This window comes from Paramacrobiotus metropolitanus, unplaced genomic scaffold, assembly GCF_019649055.1.
Source record: "Paramacrobiotus metropolitanus isolate TYO unplaced genomic scaffold, Prichtersi_v1.0 Parri_scaffold0000163, whole genome shotgun sequence".
NCBI classification, from domain to species: Eukaryota; Metazoa; Tardigrada; class Eutardigrada; order Parachela; family Macrobiotidae; genus Paramacrobiotus; species Paramacrobiotus metropolitanus.
The window spans coordinates 70222-97461 of NW_026570383.1; the positions used below are offsets into that span (position 1 = coordinate 70222).

At 50.8% G+C, this 27240-nt stretch overlaps 1 protein-coding gene across 2 annotated transcripts; it reads left to right on the top strand.

Moving 5' to 3' along the window:
• Positions 1-25104, top strand: LOC129600075 (uncharacterized). Of its 2 annotated transcripts, XM_055498466.1 has the most exons (8): positions 1-207; positions 21129-21279; positions 21735-21947; positions 22023-22095; positions 22200-22263; positions 23439-23650; positions 24282-24338; positions 24433-25104. In XM_055498466.1, exons 3-8 carry the CDS (start codon positions 21850-21852, stop codon positions 24865-24867), a joined length of 939 nt encoding a protein of 312 aa, XP_055354441.1. In that variant the 5' UTR covers positions 1-207; positions 21129-21279; positions 21735-21849; the 3' UTR covers positions 24868-25104. The 2 variants fall into 2 exon arrangements, with proteins under 2 accessions (XP_055354441.1, XP_055354442.1); XM_055498467.1 differs by lacking the exon at positions 1-207 and having other exon boundaries at positions 20581-21279.
• Positions 25105-27240: the final 2136 nt, after the last annotated feature.

Genomic DNA, 27240 nt, shown 5'->3' on the forward strand with positions numbered 1-27240 from the left:
GTCTAGCGGCTGGCACACAAACACAGCCAGTGCAGCGTGTTAATTTGATTTTTTGTTTAGCTCAAGCTTGTATCTTGTAGCGGCATTTACGCAGTACGGAATTCTGTCGCTTTACTGGCGTTTAATTTTTATGGAACGATTATCACATTATCTTGCAACATTGATGGTGTTGGTGGATACAATTACTATAATTTTTTATGGATTTTGGTTTGTTAGAGGCACGACAGCCTGCGTGATAGATACGCCACTTTGCGTATGCGTATCACTGCACACATGCTGATTCGCCCTCTCTTGTACGTACGTGAGTGGCTGCACTGCACTCTCCGCCTATGCGGATACACCGCGGGCGCACTCACTGAGCATACTTGCTCTCTCGCTCCTCTCTCTCGCTGTATGACTCAGCGTATATTCGCTCGCGTTGGATACGAGTCCAGTCTGCGCACTCACATTCCATGTGTCTGGACAGCGTGACGCCGTTGCCGCCAGCACATTTCTTTCTCTACATTTCTTTCTCTAGAACTAGCTCGCAGCAACTTGACTTGCTGATTTCTGCCAGACACTGGCCTTTGTTGTGCTTTTCCCCGCATTCACGCGGCATTTGCTCCACTTTATTTGTACAATAAAGTCACCTGTGAGCTCTCTGTGCTTGCCTGTCACATGGTAAGCAGATCGTCTGGTTTTTCGTTCTACCGGATCCTTTGAGGAGACGGTAAAGGCATAATTTCGCGGAGAACTTCGGAGAACCCGTGGTTGAAATCAGATTGACTGCGAACGCAGCCTCTGTTTCGACCTGGTCTTTGCTGTCTAGCGACTGTGGTAGCAACAGGTTGATCGCAAAAGCGATCCCTGCCACCTTCGCTTGCCCTATCTTTTGGCTCTTCCACACAAGGAGAGCACTTCGGCTGACTGCCCCAGACGGACGAACGGGAACTTCCCCAACCCCAACTGACGGATCAGGCTCAGAAGAGAGCCTGCAGCGCCCAGAAGGAGCCTCTCAACAATCGGGGACCTTCGCCTTGAACGGCGACCCGCAACTCTAACGGATTTCGACCTCCCAACGGCGGATCACCGACCTCCACGGACTCTACAGTAACATACGGTAAAGTCCCGGTTACAGGTCGACACAGGTCGATCCTAGCTATAACTTTTAATTTCTAACGGCTGAAATTTATTTCTAAGAACTAGAAATAATTTTTCTACGGTAAAAACTTAATTTTTGTCGGAGAAACCGACCTAAAAAGTTACTTTACCGACCTAACTGACCACCCTGTGTAACGGAGCAGAGGTCGGTCATCTCCTTACTTTCCTGATTTGACGGACTTTCCACCGTCAGAAAAATTTCTAAAGAACCTAGAAATTATTTCTAACGGTTAAAAATTAAAATTTCGACCAGAAAACATCTCTGATCGACCTAAAAATATTCTTGTTTTTCCGCGAAAATAAGCGCGAAAATTCTTGAATTTCCTTGTGACGTCAGAACGCCCGATTTTCAGTACTTTGAGGCTAGCCAATCAGCGTGCAGGGGAAACTTCCCATACGCTTAACATAGGCATGAATCATCATTTTTTTAAATTTTGCACGCGGCTCGCATTCTGTGACGTAGGCAGTGAAGTGCAAGACCACTTAGCCCTGTGACGTCATACTGGTCAGCACAGTAGTATAGGACGTACTCTACTGTAGTACCTTATCGTACTGTACTGTACCATAGTACTGTATTGTAACGTTGTGTACTGAGTCATACACAGACACATCAACACAACAACAACAACAACAAGTTGGACCATCCTGACCCACGGAAGTTCCTGAACCCAAAGACGTTCCTGATTTCACTGAACATCCCCACATAAGGGATTGTTCAATTTACTGTACAACAGTACAAGTCTCTCGTTGGTTCCACTTGAACCGACCTGACCCGACAACAATGTCGAACCCGAAGGAAAACGAATACGCCCGAAAGTTCAACACGGACTATTCGCGGCGCCTGACCTCCAACGCGCCGTATGCACTACGGCACTCCGGCCAGGATAGAAGTCAGCCATCGTCAACAGACTCGACGAAGTCGGCGGAGGCAAGGGAGAAGCGCAACGAGCGGATCCTCCTCGCCGATTCCAACCCAACGTCGGACGACAGCTTCGAGGACGCTCACGACAAGACGTTCCTTGAGCCCAGAGCTGGCTTAGCAGCCCCGTCCCACCCGACCGGGGGGGAATCGGAGAAGCTGCAGGCTGAGACCACATTGTCTCATGCCGAGGCGGAACACCCACATGGTGTACCGTCCTCTACGGACTCAACAGAAGGACTTCAACTGAGCTCACAGAAAGCTCAGGAGTCGGTAACGACTACGAAAGTCACCGACGCTGGACGCAAATCACCCAACCAGACGGATGAAGCGAAGAGGTCGACCTCGCCCAACTCGGGTAGAGCGACTTCACCGACCTTGAAGGTCGGAGAGAAGCAACCGATAACGGAAAGCGGTCAAGTCCAACCGACCACAGAAGTCGGTAGGGCTTCACCAACCTCTAAGGACGGTCAACGGAAACCAACCTCGGAGGTCGGTTATTCTCAACCGGAGGTCGGACCTCTCTGACAACACAAGTCGGAACTGAGGTCGGACGACCCCAGCAATCACCAACCAAGGAAGTTGGCCAAATCCAACCGACGACAGAAGTCGGAAGGATTTCACCGACCAAGGAGGTTGGTCAACAGAAGCCGCCTACTGAGGTCGGACTCCACCCGACAACACAAGTCGGAACTGAGGTCGGACAACTTCCACCGACCTCAAGGGTCGGACAACAGCAAGTCGGTAAAGTCCAACCGACCTCCCTGGAACGGAACCCAGTGGATAACAGGTCGGATATGGATATCCAGTGGCCTAAACTACCAGCCACAATAGGAGAAACTGAGGCGCCGCCACGAAGCGGACCTTACCCAGCTGGATCACCGACCAACATACCGATGCCTAACGAAAAGGCTATCTCACCGCTAAGTCGACCTTCGCCAACAGAAGGCAGGTCGACCCGAGCAACAGAAACTCAACCGAAGGTGAAGTCGCCAACAAGTCGACCTGTCGACCTAAAGAAGAGGTCGCCACTCATGTTCGAACTTGGCGACTCGGGTAGTGGAACCCCACCACCCACGGACGACGTATTTGACACAACACAAGTGTCACGTCCCAGCAGCCGGGATGGATTCTTCCGAACGCCAGTGGCACCCCACTTGGGTAACCACAGGTACCAAGCAAGCACGCTTGAGTACACGGCACGGAAGTGGATCGCATCCACACCTCCAGAAAAGATCGAAGACGTCGATCGACTCCGGAAACGATGCCAGGATTTGATAACACAAATCGTCCTGGCCGACCAAATCGTTAACTCCACGGAGAATCAGATGTCGCGATCGGAGGACACCCATAAGCTCGAACGGAAGCGATGGGAGAAGGAACTAGCTGAGGCCAACAATGGCATAGCTGCGCAACAGCGCCGCATTGAACACTTGGAGAGTCATCTCAAGAGGTCCGACAACCCATGTCGGTACGACTTCGAAGAGATCGAACGACTCCGGAGTACACTTGCGACGTCAGTGGAATCGGTCTTCGAACTGAAGAGACGCCTTGCCACCGTGGAAAAAGACCTGGCTGACACACAAACAGCCTTGGTCGAATCGGAACTGGCAGCAGGGACGTTCCACCAACAGTTGAAGCAGGCCAATGAAGAGGCCGAAGTGTACCGGAACGAGGTCGACAGATACATTGTCGAACTCAAGCAGGCCGACGACGAGGTCGACCGGCAGAAATATCGAATCGAACAACTCGAAAGGGAGATGGAAACTCTCCTGGTCAGGGCAGGACGACAGCTAATGGCTCACTACGGCCAGCAACCTGCCTCACCTGACCGAAGTAGAGCCATCACCGACCTGGAACAAGCGAACGCCCAATTGGCCGACCAGGTCCACGGACTAAATGATGTGCTGAAGGAAGAACAAAGACTCCGAGCACAGCTGGAACACAGCCTGGCAGAAGCCCAGAAAGTGTACGAAGCGCAACAGAACCGCATCGCACACTTGGAAGTCCGCGAAAACGACCTGTACAACTACGGTCTGGACGCGGATAAATATATCGCTGACTTAAATCGATATATCGACGAGATGACCACGTATACCGACGACTTGGATACGGAGGTACGCTGTCTCCAGGAGGAAACGAAACACTTGGAACAATCCAGGACGGAGCCTCCATCCTACAGGACTTCGATGGCAACGGATTTCCACTTTGAACCGTCGCAAACAGTCCGAGATATCCTGTGGGACATTAAACCCAAAGAGGAGAAGAAGGAACAGAACTTCTTCGTGGGCGTGGTGACAACTAACCCGCTCATCGGAACTCCTCCGCAGCAACAGCCTCTGCCCCACCGTCCAGAACCGGAACGGAATACGTCGACTGCGGCACCACATGTGCCAACGTCAAACGTGCCGACAACGACGACGGCCACGTCAGGTACCTACACTAGTACCACGTATGCAACACACATCGATGCATGCGCCAGCGCCCACCACGTCCCACCCGAATGGACTAGCGCCTAATCAATGGGGCGCAGGACGGCGACTGGGAGAGCGAACAAGCTCACATCCCAACATGGATGACTTCGGTCGCTTGACGATAAGCGACTCCGACTATCGGCGTGAACGAGCTAGGTCATACAATAACGACCTACCTCCAGGAGGACGAAGCGGACAACCGAATCCGGAACGCCCTAACGCCGATTACCCACAAGACTCGCAGAACGTGCCTCGGTTCCGACCAACAGAAGGTCGGGCACCACCGAGAAGGCCGTTCAGAAGTCAGCACGGAAGGGTGAACGACCTTCCACCGGGATTCTACCAACAGCCACAACGGCCTCCACGAGCACCAGCTCCTCAGCCGGAACCGTACCCGGCTGGATACCCAGACCAACAAGGTCGGGCATACCCAGACCAACAAGGTCGAGGATATCCACAACAACAGAATTATGGATATCCGGAGCAACAGAACCAGTATTACCCAGACCAACAAGGTCGGGGATACCATGCGGAACAAGGTTGGGAAGCAAACCCTCCCCCACCACCCTATGCCGCGGACGCCCAACAAGCGGCTACCCGGGCATTCCAGGAAACAATGATACGCGTATGTGCCCGCGGACGCACACAGAAGCTACCGGAATTCGATGGGGACCATAACAAACTTGAAGGATGGTTAAAACAAATCCGTCGATTCTACGCGGAAGCACAGGAATGGCATGAATCGGACCACACGTTCATGACCGACCTCATCTCACGACTTGAAGGCCAAGCCGCCCAATGGCACCGGGACACAGCCGGGCGAACCTGACGGAGGATGGCCAGTCAACGTGTGGTTGACTAAATTCGAAGAGCGGTTCGGAGATAAGAACAAGGAAATTAACGCCGTAACCGCCATGGCCAAACGAAAGTACCGTTTCGGACAAGAGACGCCGGAACAGTACTATGACGCCATGATGAACATCAAGTCCCGATGTGACACCATCACGGACCAGATGGCACTTTTCCATCTGAAAGACAACATTCACGAACCCAAGCTACGAGAAGCCTTGGAGATCCGTATGCCGGCGACTCCGGTAGAACTGCGTGACTACATACGCCAGTTCGTGAACGGAAAGGAGATGTACGATGTGGTGAAGGGATCACGGGATACAGACTATGCCCGGGTCCGAGCAACAACGCCGACACCAGCTCCTTTACCGCAGGCACCAGTACAAACAGTGTACCAGCCGTACATGATGCCGGGATACCAAAGCCCATCGGCAACATACGTGCAACCGACCACACCGATGACGCCACCAGCGCAAATGATGCCGGTCCAGCAACCGACCTGGGCAGGAGTGGCGGCTGTCAACTTGGCAGCACCTCAACCAGCAGCCGGAGCCCCAGTAAACAACTACGGAGGCCCAAGTTCTGGCTCTGGAGGTAACCAGAATAACCAAATTCTGGCTATAACCAAAACCCAAACCAGGGATACTCCGCATACGGGCAGAATCCGACACAAGGATTCGGCGGCGGAGGCTATGGTCGCGGGAAGGGACGTGGCGGCGGAAATCGCGGTCGCGGTAACTTCCCCAACCGCGGAGGCGGGAATCAACAGAATAATCGACCTCCCCAAGCACAACAGAGTGCTCGGCAATTTACGACTTACGCGGATAAGATGGAACAACTATTCCTCCAATGGACGCTGGCGGACAGCTTTTCTTGCAACTTCTGCAAGTTCAACAACCATGCTCAGGCACGCTGCGCGTTCATCGGCACTCGGGTGCAGGACAACCCGAATCGCCGCTGGTACGGCGGCTCAGGAAGTGGGTCGGGCGGAAATCGCAGATACGTGGAGGTCAACAGGATCTCCGGAACAGCGGCAACAGTTACCGCCACACCAGCCTTTGGCGCACCGTCACCCAACAATGGGCCGGCTCGGGAAACCTCGAAACGCCTAGGTCGATGAGCCCCGGTGACTCATTCGACCTGCGACATCACAACCACCGGACAAGGATAACCCTACTAACCAACTGCACTTTAACGGGGAGAATCGCCCATACCCACAACAGAAGGGGAAGTCATCCAACGGATGGATGCCTTGGTCAGACAACTAGGTCTGGACCATAACAGCACGGAAGAACAGTTTGTGAACGCATTGTCGGCTCTAACAGAAGAAGCCGCAATAGCCAGGACAATGGCAGAACGACTTGGGATTTCTGTCAACAATGGCAAAATCGAGATCCGGACCGGAACGCAACGAATGCCCGACACAGCATCAACTTGGCGTTGGAACGTCGGAGGCCGGAACGCAGGATTCGAACGGCCGACCCAATACCTCAACTTGGCATTGGTACGTCGGAGGTCGGAACGCAAGAAATGCCCGACCTACGCAGCACAAACAATGTGACTGCGCCGCCCGCCACAGAAAGTGACGCAGGACGGACCGGCCACGGAAGTTGGACCGGATTGCCGGTGAGAAGAAACTCAACCGAGCAGCCCAGACAAGGGCCAAGACGCGGAGGACCGGGACGCCGATTCACGCAAAGGGGCAACAGAAACTTCCCCAATGTATCATCCGGACGCGCAACGGATAGATACGCTGCAACAATGGCAGCTATCGACCTCACCGAAGAATCGGAAGGAGAAGTCGAAATATGGGAAACATTCCTCTGGAAGCACAGGCACCCGCTCACTGGCTGCAGCAGGAGACGGACCTCTCAGCAACAACCTCAACCGGCTAGAACAGTAGCCGGATCTCGGACGTTCGTCAACCTCGACTACATGTGGTCGCAAGTGAGGCCAGCGGAAACCTCGATGGAAGAACGGATACGAGAACAAACACGACGGTTCGAAATTCCCACCGACGTGCTGGAGGACGGAGTAGCTAACCGACCTCAAGTACATGAAGTGGCCGTAACCGAAGTGCAACCGATTCAAGGCACGCTGACGCCAACAGAAGACGGATCAGCTTCCTTAATTCCCGTCACACCGACAGTACGGGAAGTGACCTTCAAAAAAGGGACTCACAAAAAACCGAAGACGGTCAGAGCCTGGACACACGCAATCCAGATCGGACTGACGCCCACAATGGCGATGCTCGACACTGGAGCTGAGACTTCGCTGATCGAATAACGATTTTGCGAACAAAACGACCTGCCAATGCAACCTCTTGGCCATTACACTCGGATACTTGGCGTAGGCGGACAAGTTGCCTTCACCGTAACCCACTGTTGCACCGTACCGGTAACGCTACAGGGATTTACGAGCCATCATACATTCCACGTTCAACCGAACAACGCGGATATCCCAGTGTTACTTGGATGTGATTACCTTCATTCCAAGTTCACCTTCGTGTTAACGCCCATTCCTAATCCGGAACGACCTGGAGGAATGACGGTAGTGCAGTCTATCCCGATACCAGAGGCATCGGGCACGGTAACAACTGAAGCAAGGATAAGTCGGCTTGGCCAGCCGACGGAATCTCCGCCCAGCATCTGTCGTGACTGCCGGGATACTAACCGGACTCTGATCGAGGAAATGCAGCTGCACAACGCCATCGAAGCGTACGAAGAAAGGATACGAACTGGAAAACTACGTCCGAAGAAACGTATACTGAAGACGGTAGTAAAGTCTATCCCGATACCAGAGGCATCCGCAACGGAAGCGGATGCCATCTTAGAAGTCCAACAAAAGTACCGGACTTGGTTTACGGGAATACAACACTTTCTCGACCGACGGACGTTGGAGATGTTGGCCACTCTGCAACAGAACGGAGCGGTGACTACGGACCAGATACAGGAAGCACAACGGACATGCGAACCTGTATTAGCTCTCGCCGAAGACATCGACGATGAAGCTTGGGAATGGGAAGACGAACGAGTCCCAATTCACCGGCAGTACATGGAATACGGACTTCCAGTACCACGCCCTCTGGAGATACCCTGCCAAGAACTAGGCGGAGCACTCTTCAGTTACATGCGACAAGTACAGTTGTACGGAGAATCGACCACAACTGCGTTTTGGAAACGGTACGGCGAGGACACCTCAATAACAAGGAAGATCCCCGACCCGTTACCGCCAATCACGGAACACTTTCCGAAGGAAGTCAAATTCGTCAACGACCTGAAGAAGCCAACTGAGCACACGCAAATTGGCGAAACTGACCGACCTGATCGCTGCATAATTTGCAACGATAATATTGATGGAGTCGTCCGGACGCTGAAGACTCACCATGACTTGACTTGGATTGACGGCAGACCGTCGTCACCAGCCCCTCCGCAACCAGAACGGAAGGTAAACTCAAGCCGGAAGACCAAGTCGGTAGTTAACCAATGGCTGAGCAACATAAGCTCACAGCCATCCGACCTGGAGAAACAGGACGAAGAGAGTCGACCGACCCAACCGAAGGAAACGGCCGACCAGGGTGCACCGACCACGGAAGTCGGAGAAGGTGGTGCGCCACCGACCACAGAAGTCGGACATGGCAACACACCTGACGCTAACCCTGAAGACGAGCAAGAATCCGAGGAATATAACTCGGACGTCTCGGACGTACAAAGTTCGAGCGATTCACCGGACACAGACTCCGATAACCAACCTTCGGAAGAATCCGAGGAAGAGGATGATGATGAGGAATTCGACCCGTCAGTACGAAACTGCAGGTCAGATAAACCGCGGAATGACGACTCGGACGACTCATCCGAGGAGGACGAAGAACCGACCTACGACGTCCGGCTGACAAAAGCCTTGCGGTCCGTCATCCATACTGAATTCATAGTCGACCTTCCCCCGGAACAAACCGGACAGGAAAAGCCAGTCGATGTCGAACAACAAGCGGAACTTGAACAACTTCAAATTTTACGGGAATTTGGAGGAGGCCAACCGGAGGAACACGACCTCCGACCTCCAACCATAGTAGTCCAGCAGCTGTCAACCGAACAACCGACCTCGGTTAACTTAACTGACCAACAGAAGTCGGAGCAGCCGCGCCCACAGAAGGTCCGGATTGCAAAAGTTAACTCGATTACGGAGTTGAACTTGGGCAACAAGCACCCACAAGTTCATCATCTAGCACTGGACCCGTTCATCGACTCGAAGCCGCTAGACCGACAGGTGGTCTTTAACAGCGAGCGAGTCTCTCTCCCACCTTACTCAACGTGTTCTATCAAGGTACGGACGGCCAAACCAATGGACCCGATGAGACCCATCTACTTCTACACTTTACGGCGGAAGCACCGACCTATCCGACCGATAGAAGCAAAAATTGAGATCCGACCTCAGATAGACACGGCCTGGATAAACATCCAGAACATGACTCACCTACCGCGAATATTGAAGAAAGGCATAAAACTCGGCCATATGCAATACAGCGACATGTTCGAACCGGACATCGACAACCAATACGTCGAATAGGAACTTCCACTTGGGATTGCCAAAACCTGGCCACCCAAGCCGGAACCAAAGCCATCGCCGAAATTTGAAATCTTCGAGGCGACAGGAGTCAGAGCTCAACGGAAAGTGAAACTCCTACCTCGGGCGATAACCCAAGTGCACGTCGTAATGGATGTTGCAGTAGCCACCGGACAGAAACTCATGTACCTTGGTGGATCCGACCCCCAACGAGACGGAGTCGAAATGATGGATGGCGTAACTAAACATGATGGGAGACGATTTACCATCATGGTAGCCAACCACACTCACCGTGAGGTCACCTTACGAAAAGGTGCCCCCATGGGTCGAGTCGAACCGTTCCAAATGATGACGGACGACCAGAGAGTTGAAGAAGCGAGAATACGCTCAGCTCAGGTAGAGGAAGAAGACGCGGAATCCCAGGAAGAGCGACGAAGAATCATCGACTCCATGAACTTCGGTAAGAACTTAACCGATGAGCAACTTGCCCAACTCAAGGCAGTTGCCTGGGAGTACCGAACCGTCTTCCCGACCTCGAAGAAACCATACGGAGATGTCAAAGGTGTAACACACACCATCGACGTCCAAGGTGCACAGCCGATTAAGATGAACCCCACCAGAACAAGCTGGAAAGGAAGGGAGTTCATCCAAAAACACGTGCAGGAAATGCTCGACCAAGGAGTCATCGAACCTTCATCGGCTGCATGGAGCTTCCCCGTCGTCTTAGCCGCGAAACGGAACGGAGACGGCACGGTTGGAACTCGTTTCTGCATCAACTACATAAAGTTGAATGCAGTAACAAAGAAGAATAATTACCCGTTACCGAACCCGGACGAGCTACTGGACCAGTGCGCCGGAATGGAGTACTACGGTAAAGTAGATTGTCAGTCCGGATTTTGGCAAATTCCCATGGATGAAAATTCCAAAGACTATACCACCTTCGTAACACCGGAGGGGATGTGGAGATTTAACCGTATGCCATTTGGAGTCTGCAACGGACCAGCGACCTTCCAGATGCATATGGATAAGATCACGGCATCAGCCCGGAAGAAAGGCGTGTTCGCATACATTGACGACATCATCTTCTTCGGTAAAACTTTCGAAGATTTCGTCGAGGCTTTCCGAGCGACCCTCGAATGCCTCAGAGATGCCGGATTTACCATTAAGCCCTCCAAATGCGAGGTCGGAACGGATAAAATGCTGTTCCTCGGACACGTCCTTAGCAAAGACGGAGTCCAAACCGACGATGAAAAAGTCGCAGCCATAGCTCAACATGACTACCCGAAGACGGAACGCCAACTGAGGTCGTTCCTGGGATTGGCTAACTACTACCGTAAGTTCATCCGAGGATACGCCCAGAAGACATCGAAGATGTACGAGCTCCTACGGAAGGACCAAAACATCAAAAAGGATTGGACGGAGGCCCACACGGCCGAGTTCAACGAAATTAAGAAGGCGTTAACAGAAGCGCCGGTACTGGCAAAGTTCGACCCGACGAAAGAAACCGTCATTGAATGTGACGCAAGCGGAGCCGGACTTGGCGCGGTGTTATCCCAGGACGGACATCCGATCGCCTACGCCAGCAGAGTCTTACACGGACCTGAACTCAACTATGGAGTCACAGAATGGGAATGTTTGGCCGTGGTATGGGCAGTGCAAAAATTTAAGCACTACATCGACCATGGACCTTTCACCGTACAAACGGATCATCGAGCATTGCAGAATCTGCTCAGATGCGAGTCAAACCGACCTGGCATCAACCCTCGACTAACACGATGGGCACTGGCTCTACAAGGACGGGACATAACCATCAAGTATAAGCCAGGAGTTTTCTGCGACAATGCGGACGCCTTGTCGAGGTGGCCACTCGAACGGAGTGATGACAAAGATCCACACGAAGAGTTGGATCAGGTGCCTAACTTCGAGGACTTTAAGGACGAAATTAAAGTCTGCACCATACGGACCTTACGACGTCTAAAGGATAATGCATACAAGAAAAAGAAGAGGGATGAGAAGGAACCACCGGAAATTCCACTTCCACCACCTCTTCCCGGATGTAAAGTCATTTCGGACTGGGATGACCTAAGTACCACAGAAGTACGGGTCGTCAACGTACCAGCTCCGAAGACGTCGGACCTCAACATATTGGAACCGACCATCCGGACCGCAAACACAGCGGAAGAGTCGGACGAGTTGAGCCCACATGGCGAGACACTCGTACCGCCCGTGTCAACAAACGCGGAATTGCGCAAAGCACAGCTGCGAGACCCGCACTTACGGAAAATCATCGATGAACTGGAGAACCTGGATAAACTCGACTACAAGTCGAAGTACACCGAGCACTACCAGATGGCTCAAGGACTCCTGTATCGATTGAAGGTAATAAACGACAAGCTGGAACGATGCTTCGTCGTACCTCTCATCATGCGAACCAACATCATACGTTCGCTACATGATGGGAAAACCGGAAACCACTTCGGACGCGATAAAACCGTAGAAGCATTGAAGTTGCGCTACTACTGGGAACGGATGTCAACCGACGTGTTCGAATACATTCGGAAATGCCGACAGTGCATTTTGGCCAACAAGGTCCGACGTCCCCCACCGGGTAAACTCCAGAAGATGGAGGTTGGTGAAGCTTGGTATCGCATCTACGCGGACTTCAAGGGACCTTTACCTCGAACGCAGACGAAAGGATACCAATACATCGCAGTGGTAACCGACCAGCTGACGAAGTTCACCATCGCCCGGGCAACCAAAACGAACACCGCGAAGGAATTTGAAAAGTTCTTTGTGGAAGATGTCCTGCTGAGGTACGGAATGCCAACCTTTATCCACTCGGACCGAGGGACGCACTTTACGGCGAAAACATTCGCTAAAGTTGCGAGGATTTTCGGCATCCAACATACGCTTGGAACAGCCTATCATCCGGAAGGTCAAGGACAAGTCAAACGGCAAATGCAGACGATATGGGACGGAATACGAAAGTTCTGCAATATAAAGGACGGACACCGTTGGCACAGAGCCGTACCATATGTCGTCTGCGGGATGAACAGAGCAGTCCATGCCTCGACCAAATTTTCACCTTACCATATGCTGTATGGTCGGGAAATGACCATGCCACAGGACTTAGTGGCCGGAACAAACGCACCGGAACAGTATACGGACAAGGAACATTACATCAGGCGGATAAAAGAACGACTTCAGATGGCCCACGAAATTGCGCGCATCAACATCGATGAAGCCTTTGAACGGAGCGCCGAAGTTTATAATAAGAAGAAGTCATCACCGACCTTCAAACCACGGGACAAGGTAACGGTGGAATTTCCAACTAAGGACCCCGCCAGGATGGAACGATACGACGGAGAGTGGACGGTCATCAGTTACGTTGGCCCGAACAACCTGCTACTCCGAAGTGAGGACGGACGTGAAGACACCGTAGCCGTCGACCGAGTGAAACACTTCCCAGCCGACGCACGTCGACCAGTAACTCGGTCATCTGGTCAAAAGAAGCCGGATAATGACCTGGGAACCGACCCCACAGAAGGGAAGGTGACCAGTAAGTCGACCAAAAAGCCTGAAGTAACCATCGAGCAACCGGAGAAATCGAACTTAACTGACCAACCCGAAGTAACGGTTAAGAAAAGAGGTCGAGGTCGACCTCGGAAGAAACCGCCGATGGACTTCGAGACACCAGCCCTGCAGGAATTGCAGAAGCAAAATGTGATACCGGATGAACCAGCTGAACCGACCTCGGAGAAGCCTAAGGAGTCGGACAACAAGTCCGTAGAACCGGTTCAGCCATCCAACCAACCCACGGAAGAATCCAAGAGGTCGGTGACTAAACCGGCAAGAAAGAAGAAGTCGGATAAGACGACCGACCAGGCGGCACCGACCACAGAAGTCGAAGTGGCCGACCCGGCAGTCGCACCGACGAAGCCAAAACGGACTTACAAGAAAAGGACGGTTAAATCAACCGACCCGGCGGCACCGACCACGGAAGTCGAAGTGACCGACCAGGAGGTCGGACCGCCCAAGCCGAAACGGAAGATCGGAACGGTTAAGAAACCGAAGCTGACAGCACAACAGGTGCTGGAGGAAACTGAAGTCGCTGAAGACGAAGCTCACAAGGAGATCCTCGATAGAATTTCGGAAGGACGAGCGGACTCGGAGAAACCAGCCAAAACAGCAAAATCAAAGACACCTAAACAAGCAGTCACAACAGAACAGACTCAGTCATAGGGCCATAGGCGTAACTTAGAATAAGTTATAGTCATAGGTAGCTTAACAGTAGCTAGGTATAGGCCGACCTTTGGTGTCGAAATGGAACCTCTTCAGTTGACCGGAACATCTTCAGTTGAATTTACGGGAGTTGGTAGAATTCTAACGCGCCGTATTCCTCTCCTTAACAGCAGACAACAATGTCGGGCCGACAACGCAACGACCCACCTTCTAGCGGATCCAACAGCGGACGCAGTGGTAGCGGCTCGAACCGGTCGCACCCTTATTCGCAACCATACTCGTCTCACCATCGCTCGACCTCGCGATCGGATAATTCGCGGTCGGCAACGAACACACCGCTGCCGCAGCCGCAAACGGAGGCATACACGGCGGACTGCCGACATTGCATAGAGAATTCCACTCCACAGGGCAACAGACTCCCATGCGCGGACTGCATCATTTCCTTCTCGGATGAACATACCCCACAAACCGGACGTCGTGACGCGATGCAAGCAGCGGCGTTGTACATAAACGTCGTCGCTGGGAACATCAGCGCATACCGACGTTTAGCCCGCAGCGAACGCCTGATTAACCAGCTACGAGCCTACGAACAGGATCATTTGTCGGAAATCCAACGCAACCGCGCTTCCGACCCCGGATGGACTAACACAGTACCACCGACCTTGACGCATCGACTGCTGGAATATCGTCAACAACAGGACCTGCGACGCCAGGAGGAGGACCGTGCAAAACTAAAGGCAGTCAACGAAAGAATTGCCACAATGAAGGTCCATCCACCACCAACGAGGCATGAACCAGAAATCACTGTTCGGTTACAGCAGCCCACAGAAGGCCGCACCGACTCGGAACAGGTGATTCACGACGTTCGAGAAGTGATAGTCGGAGACATTCACCGACCTCTTCAGTCCGCATCAATCCAAATGATGATGCAACAGGACGACGGAACTATGAAAATGGTCACTCTTTACCCTGCAACGGCGGAGCAGATGGCAACGATCCCACAGAAGGTCGTTCCAGTGGTCACACAAACTTAGCCATCTGTTCCCCAGCAGATTCCTCAACCTGGATCTTCGGCACAACCAGTTGCCGCGTCGTCGACTCAACAGCAGCGCCGACATGCCAAACCATTGGCCGGACATGACCTTCGACATAGGCTCGGACATGACGCACGACACAGAATCGAGGAACGACGAGCCTCTGCCGGACACGGCAATAGTGAAGCAACCCGACCTTCACCTGGTAAGCGGTCAAGTCCGGAGAAGACGAGCATGGGACTGGTCGTCGACTCAACCAGTAAGTCGAAACGGAACTTCGTCCCACCTGAACACCAACCAGAACCGGAAGCCCACATGGCGGAACCGGCAGACAAACCCGAAGAAATGGAGGTGGATGTGGCAAATCAGATGGCCTCGATGCCAACAGTGCAAGTTCCGAGCCAAGACGACCCTCGTTACGACAACGCCCGACGACAGGGAGTTGAGGTCGTTATGCCACATCCGACCGAACGGACGAACTACATCATGAATACCTTGGGATATGAGGAACGACACCGACCACACATTTGGCGGATGGTAGAAAACCTACGTCAGTTCCTCATTCGATCCGGATTTCAAACCAGATTCCAACTGAACAACTGGATGGGCGAGTTCAACATGAACGACCACCCTAACGTCGATCACCCGATCAATCGAGCAAACGCTTTGCCTTTGGTGCATGACCCGGCACTGTTGGACGTACCCCTGTCCACACCGGAGAGGACGAGCTTAAGCCAACTCGGACCTCAGGAGTATTCCCGCGATCAACTGGAGAGCGTGGCTCAGTTTGTCATCACCGATGCCCACCCGGCCTTCATTATCGCAGCGGCTCGAGCGGCCCTGGACTTACTGCAGTACTTGCCGGAAGAAGAACCAGGACCAGAAGATCGAAACGCAACCATCTTGCGGTACGTCTTCGCAGCAAGGCTAGGCAATTGCTTTTGCCACTACACGCTGTGGGGAGCACGTCGCACGGCACATATCCCACCAGAACTGGATACGATCGTCGCACAACTTGGTTCACCCATGCGAAGTATCATCTTGGCAGTTTGGTTACGCGACCTCCTCTACATACAGGAACGGCACGCGGCCAGATACGCCTTCCGCAAGGACTTCAAAGATCCAGACGACGATGCGGCCGAATTCGTGAAGTGGTACCGCGAAGAAAAAGCGTTACCTAGCGGATTCACCTCTAGACCATACGGAGAAGGGATGTCGGACGACTTGGCACCCGGCGCAGTACCTAACGCGCATAAGCTCCGTAGGAAGGTCCAGAAAGCCAAGAAGGCGCGGGCGGAACAACCCGGCCAGGAAGACACCCCACAACAAGATGGGCAACCACCAGCGACATGTAAACCTGACGTCTTCCGGCGCCTCGGTCGACCACCACCTAAATCTGACGATGACGAGGAAGATTACTTCGGCGGAGACCCGCCGATCTCAGTCCCTCTGGGATAACAGGTCCCCGCATAAGGAACCTGCGGCCCCACTTCAACAGTAAGGAAGGGACATCGAGCTGAGAAACAGCGAAGTCGAGAACCGACCTGGCGGAGAACCTGCCCAGCTGAGAAACAGCAGCGTCGAGAAACGACATGGAAAACATGGAACGGATACTTTTCTTTTTACGGATCCTAAAGCAGACGTGAACCACGAATAAGCCAGAAGCGCCAACCACATAAGTTGGCCGGATTCTTTGGTCGGACCCGGAAACGTGTGGTCAGACCTGGGTAGTTCGGTTCTTTCACCGTACCGTTACGTCCTCCAAGGAATCCCCTGGAAAGAACTGGGCAACCGACCTCAGTTCCCCAGCATGGCATTAGCAGATCGCGAACGAGATCAGAACCACATCTGCTACACCGGAGCCAACAGACGCCCCGGCTTGCTAACATAGCATATCGTGAACCACGTGCTGCTACCGAAGAAGATTACTCCGGCTAACCGACTCTGGAAAACAGACCGAGAGGATTACGCTAACATGGTGTCGAAAACGTTGTCACGTTCTCGACACCATGTTCGCCTGGCACCCGTGGCCGACTTTGGGACCGGGTAACCGACCAGTAACTTTCATCACCGCAGACAGTGGTATCCTCATCGGCCCGCAACGTCACATGGTTCGGAATTGACCACAGAAGTCAAAACCGACCTGTTATGACATGACGCATTGGATTAACCGAAGGCAGGAACGAAGAACCGGACTCCCGCCCAGAGACCTAACTTCGCAAACCGCGACTTCAACTGTGCTCCGTTACCTCAGTCAACCACAGAAGTTGACCGTTCCCGAGGTAATTAAAGGAAGTGACGCAGACCGTGTCACAAAACCACGATCCACTACCTTCGTTGACCACGGAAGTCAGCCAATTTTAAGGTAGAACTTGGACTTTCCCTAATCACGATTCGGATAACTTAGCCGACCACAGAAGTCGGTGAAGTTTCAACTTTACATCCGAAGGATAAGCCATACAGAAGGATATATCCAATACAGACCGTGTTGGTTAACCACGATCTACTACCTCAGTTGACCACGGAAGTCAACCATCCCGGAGGTAGATGATCGGAATCAAGACACTCCGGCAACCGGACTCCGGAGTAGAAACCAGCGAGGATTCCGCTAGCATGGCCCGGAACACAGCACTGCGGTGTGTTCAGGACCATGCTTGCCAAGGCACCCACGGTTAACTCCGAGAAACGGACGGCCGATAGGATAACAAGTCCCTAAATAACATGGAATCAATCGGACCGCAACGGAACGGACAGTGTCAACTATGACCCGCTACCTAGAATCGACCACAGAAGTCGATTTGCCAACGGTAGCCGACCTTCGAAACATTGACCAACCGACGTCGACCCGACGGAAGCACACGGAAATTATAAACGGGATGGCTTTATCGCAGTCTTCACTGACCACAGAAGTCGGTAAAGGTGACCGCAAACCGCGACACCTGACTACGATTTTAGTCTGGACGGATTCTCCGTTTGAACCCGGATCTACAGGCTCTCAACCAGGAACCTATACCTGGAGTCCAACCGCAGTCTCCCCGGCGGATATCGGATAAACCAACCGATTCACCGGTGACCACGACTACGCGCGGCTTGACCGTGCTGCCATTACCTGAAGAGGAACAGCGACGGTGATTTGGCTACTGACGTACCAACGACTCCGCCGCGACCTGCTTCCCCATGTCTTAATGGAACATCCTAGGCAAACCGTGTTAGAACACACGGCTTGCACCCCCATACAGATCCCTACGGACGTGTGATGTCTTTCCCCAACAGAAGTGGCAAGGCGTCACAGGTTCGCGGAACCGAACGAAGAAACTCCAAACCAAGGAAGTGAAGTGATCTGATTTTACCTCAGAAGTGCATGCTGCATGGGGATGGGAACGGGCAGTCTGACATAAGTCGGGGCCCGAGGCACAACGCTGCCAAGGCGCGAGAATTGTACGCCAGTTTGAAACCAAAGAGTCTGTCTTGTGGAGTGGGACCACAGAAGTCCCTTGATGCCACAAGCGACCTGGATTGCATGCCGAATGGCCAACAGACGCCATGGGACTGCCGAACTTGACGGAATTCGGACCCGTCCAGAGGCAAAACCATCGACCCGAACCAGGGCATGTTAGAGGCATGAAAGAGAATCGCTTCAAACAAACTTCGCAGAGATCGGATGAGTGCCCAGACGACCTCTTGACGGACGCAACCGACCTGGAAGAAGAATCACCGACCTTGGGTTGGATAACATTATGTCCGACCTCTGGTCGGATAAAATGGAAACCGACAACAGGTCGGTTATGAGGATGATTCCACCGAAATAGACTTGTACGGCTCCACTTTTGAGCCTGTATACCGTAACTCACCTCGGTTGAACACGGAATTACGGAATCACCGACCTCAGGTTGGATAACGTTGTAACCGACCTCGGGTCGGACATGAGAAGTAACCGACAACAGGTCGGCGGATGGAGACGCCATCCAAGATCTTCACGGAAAACGACTTCCGGACAAAGGAATCGATCTTAATCGACCTGGGACTTGGAGTAACCGACCTCCAGTCGGATAACATTATCACCGACCTCAGTTCGGAGAACCGGTCCAACCGACCACAGAAGTCGGTTAGGAACGCCGGATCGCTCGGTTCCGCTCGGAACACCAGCGGATTAGCCGGGATACGACCTTTGAACGGACCAGTCACGTGGTAACCGACCTCAGGTCGTATAACATTACCACCGACCACGGGTTGGATAACATCATACCCGACCTCAGGTCGGACATCAGGAGTCACCGATAACAGGTCGGTGAAGGTCGACTAAACTGAAGATTGGAACTGGAAACGACCTCGGAATGGACGAATTCGACCTAACAGGACTTGTTTGGCCCCACATGGGCCTAAATAACACGAGTTACCGCGGTCGACCATGGAGGTGCGTTATCACCGACCTCAGGTCGGATAACATTACAACCGACCTCAGGTCGGAAACCCATCCTCGGCCGACAGAAGGTCGGATGAACTACTATTGGATGGAGGAGCAACAAATCCCGACCGGACCTTCGAGCCAGTTCGCCTCGGAAAAGTCTTAACCAGGCTCGTGGTAGCAGATTTAACGGTTTTAAACCGACCACATTCCATCGGCATTACCACTTGGCGACCACGGAAGTTGCACGACACAAGTACGGTTTTGTCCGACTTGACTTTTGGAATTCGGGACTTAGCCGAATTCCCTTGCCGCCGGTTAACTCGCCGGTAGGCCGACCTTGGTCCGATGACCTTGGTCTATTCCCCCTAATTAGAGAGGATGCTTCGGCATTCGCAACAGCGACAGTGCCTCTCCCTCCGGAACGGATGAATACGAGTCGGACGTAAGTGTCAGCCGTGCTTACCCGACCTCGGAAGAACTTACCGGTTACGTTGGGTAACCCGGGAACCGACACCCCGGACCTGATACACCGAACTGCATTTAGACAGGAGACCCCGTGGAAACCCAAGACCCGTGGACGTCATCCTAGTCGGAATAAGCCCCCCGGACAGATCTCTTTTTAGTATTTTTTGTACATTTTCTAACAAATGGAATTGTATTTTACTTAGAATCTCTAACCAGATCTGTTTTGTATTTACTTTTTGCTCACTGGAATTGTGATTAAACTTTATTACTTTTTACTTCGCGCTGTTTAACCGTCATTACTTTTCTTCTACTTTCTCCGCAAGCCAACAGAAGCAAGATGCCTGCCAACAGAAGCGAAACCGGTCCAACAACGAACCCCGAGCGGCTTCCAGATTTTCGGCCGTGAGTTGCTTGCCTCTCATGGATCTGGAGGTGAAGGATGGGACGGTCAACAGACACTGGACTCCCATTGGAAGAGGACGCGTACCGGCGACCCCACATGGGTCGACCGGAGAGGTGCGACGCTGGTGCGGTACTGAGTCTGAGCATCCTCGCAGGAGCTCGGATTCCCGCCCAGAGGCATGTTAGAGGCACGACAGCCTGCGTGATAGATACGCCACTTTGCGTATGCGTATCACTGCACACATGCTGATTCGCCCTCTCTTGTACGTACGTGAGTGGCTGCACTGCACTCTCCGCCTATGCGGATACACCGCGGGCGCACTCACTGAGCATACTTGCTCTCTCGCTCCTCTCTCTCGCTGTATGACTCAGCGTATATTCGCTCGCGTTGGATACGAGTCCAGTCTGCGCACTCACATTCCATGTGTCTGGACAGCGTGACGCCGTTGCCGCCAGCACATTTCTTTCTCTACATTTCATTACGCTCTAGAACTAGCTCGCAGCAACTTGACTTGCTGATTTCTGCCAGACACTGGCCTTTGTTGTGCTTTTCCCCGCATTCACGCGGCATTTGCTCCACTTTATTTGTACAATAAAGTCACCTGTGAGCTCTCTGTGCTTGCCTGTCACAGGTTATATTTTTATTTTGTGGATTACTAAGCTAATCTCTAATAAGGTGTGGGAGCATGTTGCGGTGATTTGGTCTCGCATAGAATTAAAGGAAACCTCGTGGATTATAATTTTGTCAGGCGCCTGGCACTGGCTCATATTGCAAAATTGCCTGTACGTATCTACGATTACAAATTTAATTAAGTTCATGTTTTAATGTATGTCAATATTTACATTATTGAATTTAACTTAAGTTTTTCAATTAATTTAAATCTGCATGCGCGAATTTGCATGTAAGTTTGACTGTACTGCGAACCTCGTACAGAATAGAAAAGGCAGCTGCGGATAATTAAACTTTTATTATTAATTCTGCAGCAAATTGCTAGAAAAGTCTGACATGTATTAAAAAATTTAGTTGTACAATTGGAGTTGGAATTAAATCGATAACTTTAATCAATTGTGCTTAAAGAATTACCAACAAATGTTTTGCCTTGTTAATCACAAGGGCACGCAGCATTTTGAACCTGTCATCTCTCGCAAAATATATTTATTGGAAATAATTTATTCTTATAAAATCAATATTATTTTACGCAATAATCAGTAAGTACAAGCAGTCAGTGCGCACACAGAAATTTCGCGAAGGGAAGAAAACGCTAAGTCATGGAAAGGCCGTAACGTTTAAGTGCGGGCTGCCAGACGCTGCCGCATTCTGGATATCTGCAACCTGGCATTGGCTGCTGATTTATGAGCGGCGAGTGGTTATTTACATTGATTACTTATTTACTGCACGATTGGTCGGGACAGTCGGGAGTGGGCGTGACTGGTGTATCCAACTGCAACAGGTAGCAGCTTCGCCTGACTCAACGCTGAAACTGCCAGACAGTCATTCTCGATCCAAAATTTTTCGTGACAGACAGACATTTTAACGTCTTCCCGATTATCGTCTTCTCCGAGTTTTCCTCCTCGAACTATCTCGTCAGACCTATTCATGTAAGTAGGAAAACTGGAAAGGACGTTCTAATACTATTCCCGAAATTATCTTTTCTCTGTGGTAAACCCTTGCACGATTGTAATCAGACATTGTGTTTTCCCAGAACCGTTGGAACGTGAGAAACTATTCTTCGGTATTTCTTCCACACCGTATAACGCCGTCGTTTGGTAAGTTCTTCCTTTTCCTTAACGTTTTCATTAATTTCTTTGCATAGCTGTTAGAAATTCTCTATAATTTCTTTGAAATTATCGAGGAAACGTAACGACGGCTCCTGCTTTCGCTGATTTACGGTTTTTCGCTGTTTCTCATTTAGTTTTCCCATATTGCTTTTTTTCAGATTTACGATAGGCTTTACTAAAGTTTTTACTGCTGTTAAAATTACAATCTTCGTTTTACTGACATCGTTTAGTAGTTAGTACGTCTGGTTTAAATGAGTGCTTCTTGCTTCTGTTAAGTGCTGATTGAAAATCTGAGTGCTGATTTCGTAGGGAGCAGCGCAGTAAGCTGTAAGAAATTAAAAATTTCCATTGTCCAGTAATTTCGATTCTACCAGGTAATACAGTAATTATTTCTAGCGTTTTTATCTTTCAGAAACTTCGGGTTTCGTTTTAATCAGGGCTGTTTAACGTGAAATCAGGCGAGAAATCTGCGTTAGCGTCTTTTGTGTGTGCCAGCAGCTCAGCGAGTTGATTTCATTACAGAAGCTAGGAAGCGTAATCAGTAATAAATTCTCAGCCAGAACCTCGTATCGCTCAGGAATATCGGGTTTTCAATCGAAAATTTTCGCTTATTCTGGCCGGGAAACCGAAGAACTTCGGCGGCCTTAAGATGATGCAAGGTGCCGTGCAATTTCATAAGTGGCGCACCTAATCGTGGCAGTTGGAAATAATTTGGGAAAATTAGCGGGATTACTTTGCGTAGCGTGCGTGCGCCAGATTCCGTGTAAGCTATGACTTCAATTAACCTGTACGTAACTTTAAAAAAAGGAAGAAAAATTAACTTGTAGGAAGCAAAATTAATAAGCAACTACAAAGTTTTAATACGACGTAAAATCTGGATTCTAGCGCAGTACATAAGCACCATGTTTAACCACAACGTATTCTGACGTTCAGCAATCAGGGAAACTGTTCAGCCGGGATTTCTGAGTTACTCCTCAGAAGAAGCCATGTACAGATACAGTGATTTTTGCTACATACGACTACAGATGCGTGGCAAAAAAGAAAATCAGCATACAGTGTTGCCGCCGCTGTGAAAAATATGTTCCTATTGTTAGCAGCGCATCGACTACATCTACTGCTTTCTAGCGCCACATTTACCTGCGGAACTGATTTTGTATTTTCAGAAAACATGACGTGGAGTAAGACCTTCGTGTATGCTTTGGCCTTTCTCGGTGCGGTTGGCGTCGCCGCGTGTTATTCGGCCGACATCCTGGATGATGTGGCGGAGCGGCTCGCCACCGCCCAGGGCTTGGCGAAAGAGTCGGCTATCGCCAATACACTGGTCACGCTGGTGGTGGTGATGTTTTGCTTGGGAGGCGTCGCGAATGTGGTTGAAGTAAGTTTAATTGAAGCGTCAATAATTTGGCAGTACATGACCGTAGTTGGAATGATTATCGAGCACACTTATCATTCTGTGTTACTGCCCGCTTAATAGCAACTATTGATCACTATTGGGTTATACAGCAATTGTTGTTACTCAAGTACTTGAAAAAACGACAATAATTTTCTGTGTTTTTTGCAAATAGAACACGTAGGAGTACCATAGCTGATGATACTACTAATTATTGTTGCAAACCGAATCGTTTTGACATTTGTCGGAGCAGTGTTCGCTAATGCAGCCAGTGTGTTAAGTGCGGTGTTCATTCGGTAATGTACTTATATTCTTTCAGAGCGTTGTTCATTTTAATTACGTAATCGCAGAATTAATAGGAAATTGGTACATAATTATTGGAAAATAATTACAGTGTTATCTTTATTAACCTTGAGTACAGAGGACAGCTCCATAAAACCAATAATAAAATAATTAGTTCAACCTGTAACGTAATTATGAGCAAGTGTATCTGTGACTGTAACGTATCTCATGTTCCCTAAGAAGTACACTAGGTTGTTTTAATGGCTTTCGGTTTCGGTTTGCCATGGCAACTAAGAAGTACTCGTAGCACAACTGATCTAGCGTTTCGTTTTAGTGCCGGAAACGCGGAATGATGCTCACGATGGGCCGTAGCGCTGGTCGGAACGACAGGGTACAGTATTATAGCACAACATTTACCGTGGAAAGTTAGCAACGTGTTTCGTGTTCGCCCTGTAAATTGGTAGGCATTCGGTGTACTTTTTCAGGTGTCTTGGCTTGAAGCCAGTGTCCTGCCCGTTTCTGATCCCGATCGCGGGGCCCGTTACGTCGCCGCCAGAGACGCCATGTTTGAGTTTGCCAAGACCTGGACGCTTCCCAAGCCAAACCCGAACCACCAGTACCAGTTTCTGTTGGCGACGGTGGAGGTCATGGAACGACAGGTTGAAATCGCGTATCACTGGATCCAGCTAAAGATTACCGATGTGGAGGATCGCCTGACGGCCAGGATCGATGCCTTGGAGACCCAGATGGGGGCCAGATTCGATGCCCTGGAGACCAGAGTCGACGCCTTGGAGACCAACGTGGCTGCGAGATTTGAAGCCTTGGAGACCAACGTGGCGGCGAGATTCGAGCACCAGAACATGATGATGGTTGTCCTGTTCCAGCACCTCGACATCCCGGTGCCCGCGGCCCAGCCATAAATGGCTTTGTGTGCTGCCTTAATGCCCGCGTATTTGCTTATTTAACTTTTTTTTGCGGGCTTTTTGAATTTGGGCGCTCAAAGCGCCGGTTTGTTGTTGTTTGGGCTATGCCCTTTTTGTTGTGACTTTCGAACTTCTTAGTTCGCACTTCCCGTGCAGTTTCGCTACTGATTCCCTCCGATGCTTTTAAGCGACCACTTTCAATAAGTGCAAGTTGAATACGCGAAGAAACAAACTGCTGCTAACTACGTTATTTACTATTCTTACTTCGGAATCGTAAACACATGAGATATAAGTTTGAGCAGTTCCCCTTACTAACGACGCAGATAAATTTACAAATTATGAAGAAAAATACAACTACCGCGTTTAGAAATACGAGAGGAGAAAGATAAGAAGGGCAGTAAACAATCCAAACGGCGAAATTCCAAAACCATCCGTTCGAATGACACCGGAACACTAGTGGAAGTAGAAATTTTGGTTTGCATACTGCAGCTAGATAGAAGTGAATGCCGTGATAAGAAATCTGATCATTTTCCGTTGACGTGGTTAATACAAATTTGCAAGGAACCGTACAGTAAATTTACGCATCGCTTATTGCTATGCTACACAATTAAGACGCTCGCGGTTCTTATACCTTCTAGTTTCAATAAAACGTCCAATCTCGCGCCGGTACGTAATTTCATGGCGCTGTACTTTTAAGCAGAATACACGGTGCAGCAATCAAAACAGAAAACCTGTCATTATTTATCATCGCCTAACAGCTACAGCTAAACAGAAAGCCAAATCAACAGGCTGCGCTGGATGTTTTTCGGTCTCCGTGAGCCAGGCTGGAACGAAAACGGCACTGCAGTCAGCAGATAAAGAAGGAAGGCTGTGGCACATATTAAGCAGAGCAACATCTGCGCGTGGTGAGTGGTGAATCAGCCAGTCATATCTGGCCATTATCCAGTGTTGATGCTTCTCCGACACGTGCGTTTGGGATCGGCATGGTAGTTATTTATTAGCCGTGCACGTATGCACTAACTTTTAAAAATTACGCTTTTTACGCTGCATTTCTCATATCTTGCAGTGAGCGCGGTCAAGGTCATGGTCGTCCTGTCTGTTGCCATCTCGACCGTGCCCGTTTGCCGGAAGTGCGACACGTGCCGGTTAGTATGCTGTTCGGATTTGCCCTCTTCTTGAAACGGAATGAAAAAGCAATGATCGCAAACGGAGAAATATATACAGGATAATGAAATTCCCACGATTATTATGAATACCATAATTATGAAAACCTTTATACGACGCACCTCGGTAGTGGAGTCACTTCATTTATCACTCACTACTGGCGCGCGGTGAAGCGAGGCTACTTCACCGTTAAAGACCAGAGAATTTCCGCCGGAAACTCGCTGATCTTGAACCGTGAACAGGCCAACACGATCACCCGTTCCATCCAGCTAAAAGAGGTGTACAACATCCGCTGATACCGTGGTACGTCCCAGAAGATAACATGGTAGTTCACGTTGACGATTCTTAATTGTGTCTTCAACTGAAATACAAAAACAATGAGCCGCATGCGTAATTGCCATAATACCTACAAGAAAGCGAAAATATACAAAATAATGCAGCAGCGCGCATCGTATTTAATCGGCTAGAATATTACATAAATCTGCAATAAAGCTCAGCTGGGCTGGGAATCCTGTGATCATAAATCCTCATGCGTAATGATTTCAGACTAAATTCAGCATGTTGTTTAGCAGTATGTACTATATAAGCACACGTGTACAGCATTAGTTAAGAGAACTGAATTAAATCTCGCAATAGTGCGCAGTAACCTACAAACAAATAATCTACCTTCGCCAGATTGACCCCGGCGGAGGCTACGACCGCGACCAACTGCACGAGACCATCCAACGCCTTCGCTTGCGGTCCCAGGAGTACCAGGACGGGGATATCTGAGCGGACTCGCGCGTGGCGCTGATAATTTCTTCTCAGAACGCCACCGACCAGTGGTTGTGCGGGTCGGCGTCAGGGTTAACCCGCTGCCGCCACCCCTTGTTGATAAAGCGACCGTGTGGCATCGGTCCCGCTAAAGCAGCGCCCGCGGTGTTGGCGGTGCCGGTGGAGACGCGGTGTCAGGCGTTGATGGAGGAGTTTCGGAAGTATAAGCGGCGCAGCATGCTGGAGGATATCGAGGCGGTGCGGGACACCTGTTGGAAAGCGAATGTTGGATAGATTTCTTGAAAAATAAAGCGGCTCAGACCTTTCTCAGCAGTTGCGGTGCGTGGGAAAATATGCCGCTGAGATAAACGAAGATCGATGCATTTTCGTCAGGGCGCCTTAGCTGCTCGTCGATTTGCGCACTTTCTACGTGCAGACGAAAAATAACCTATA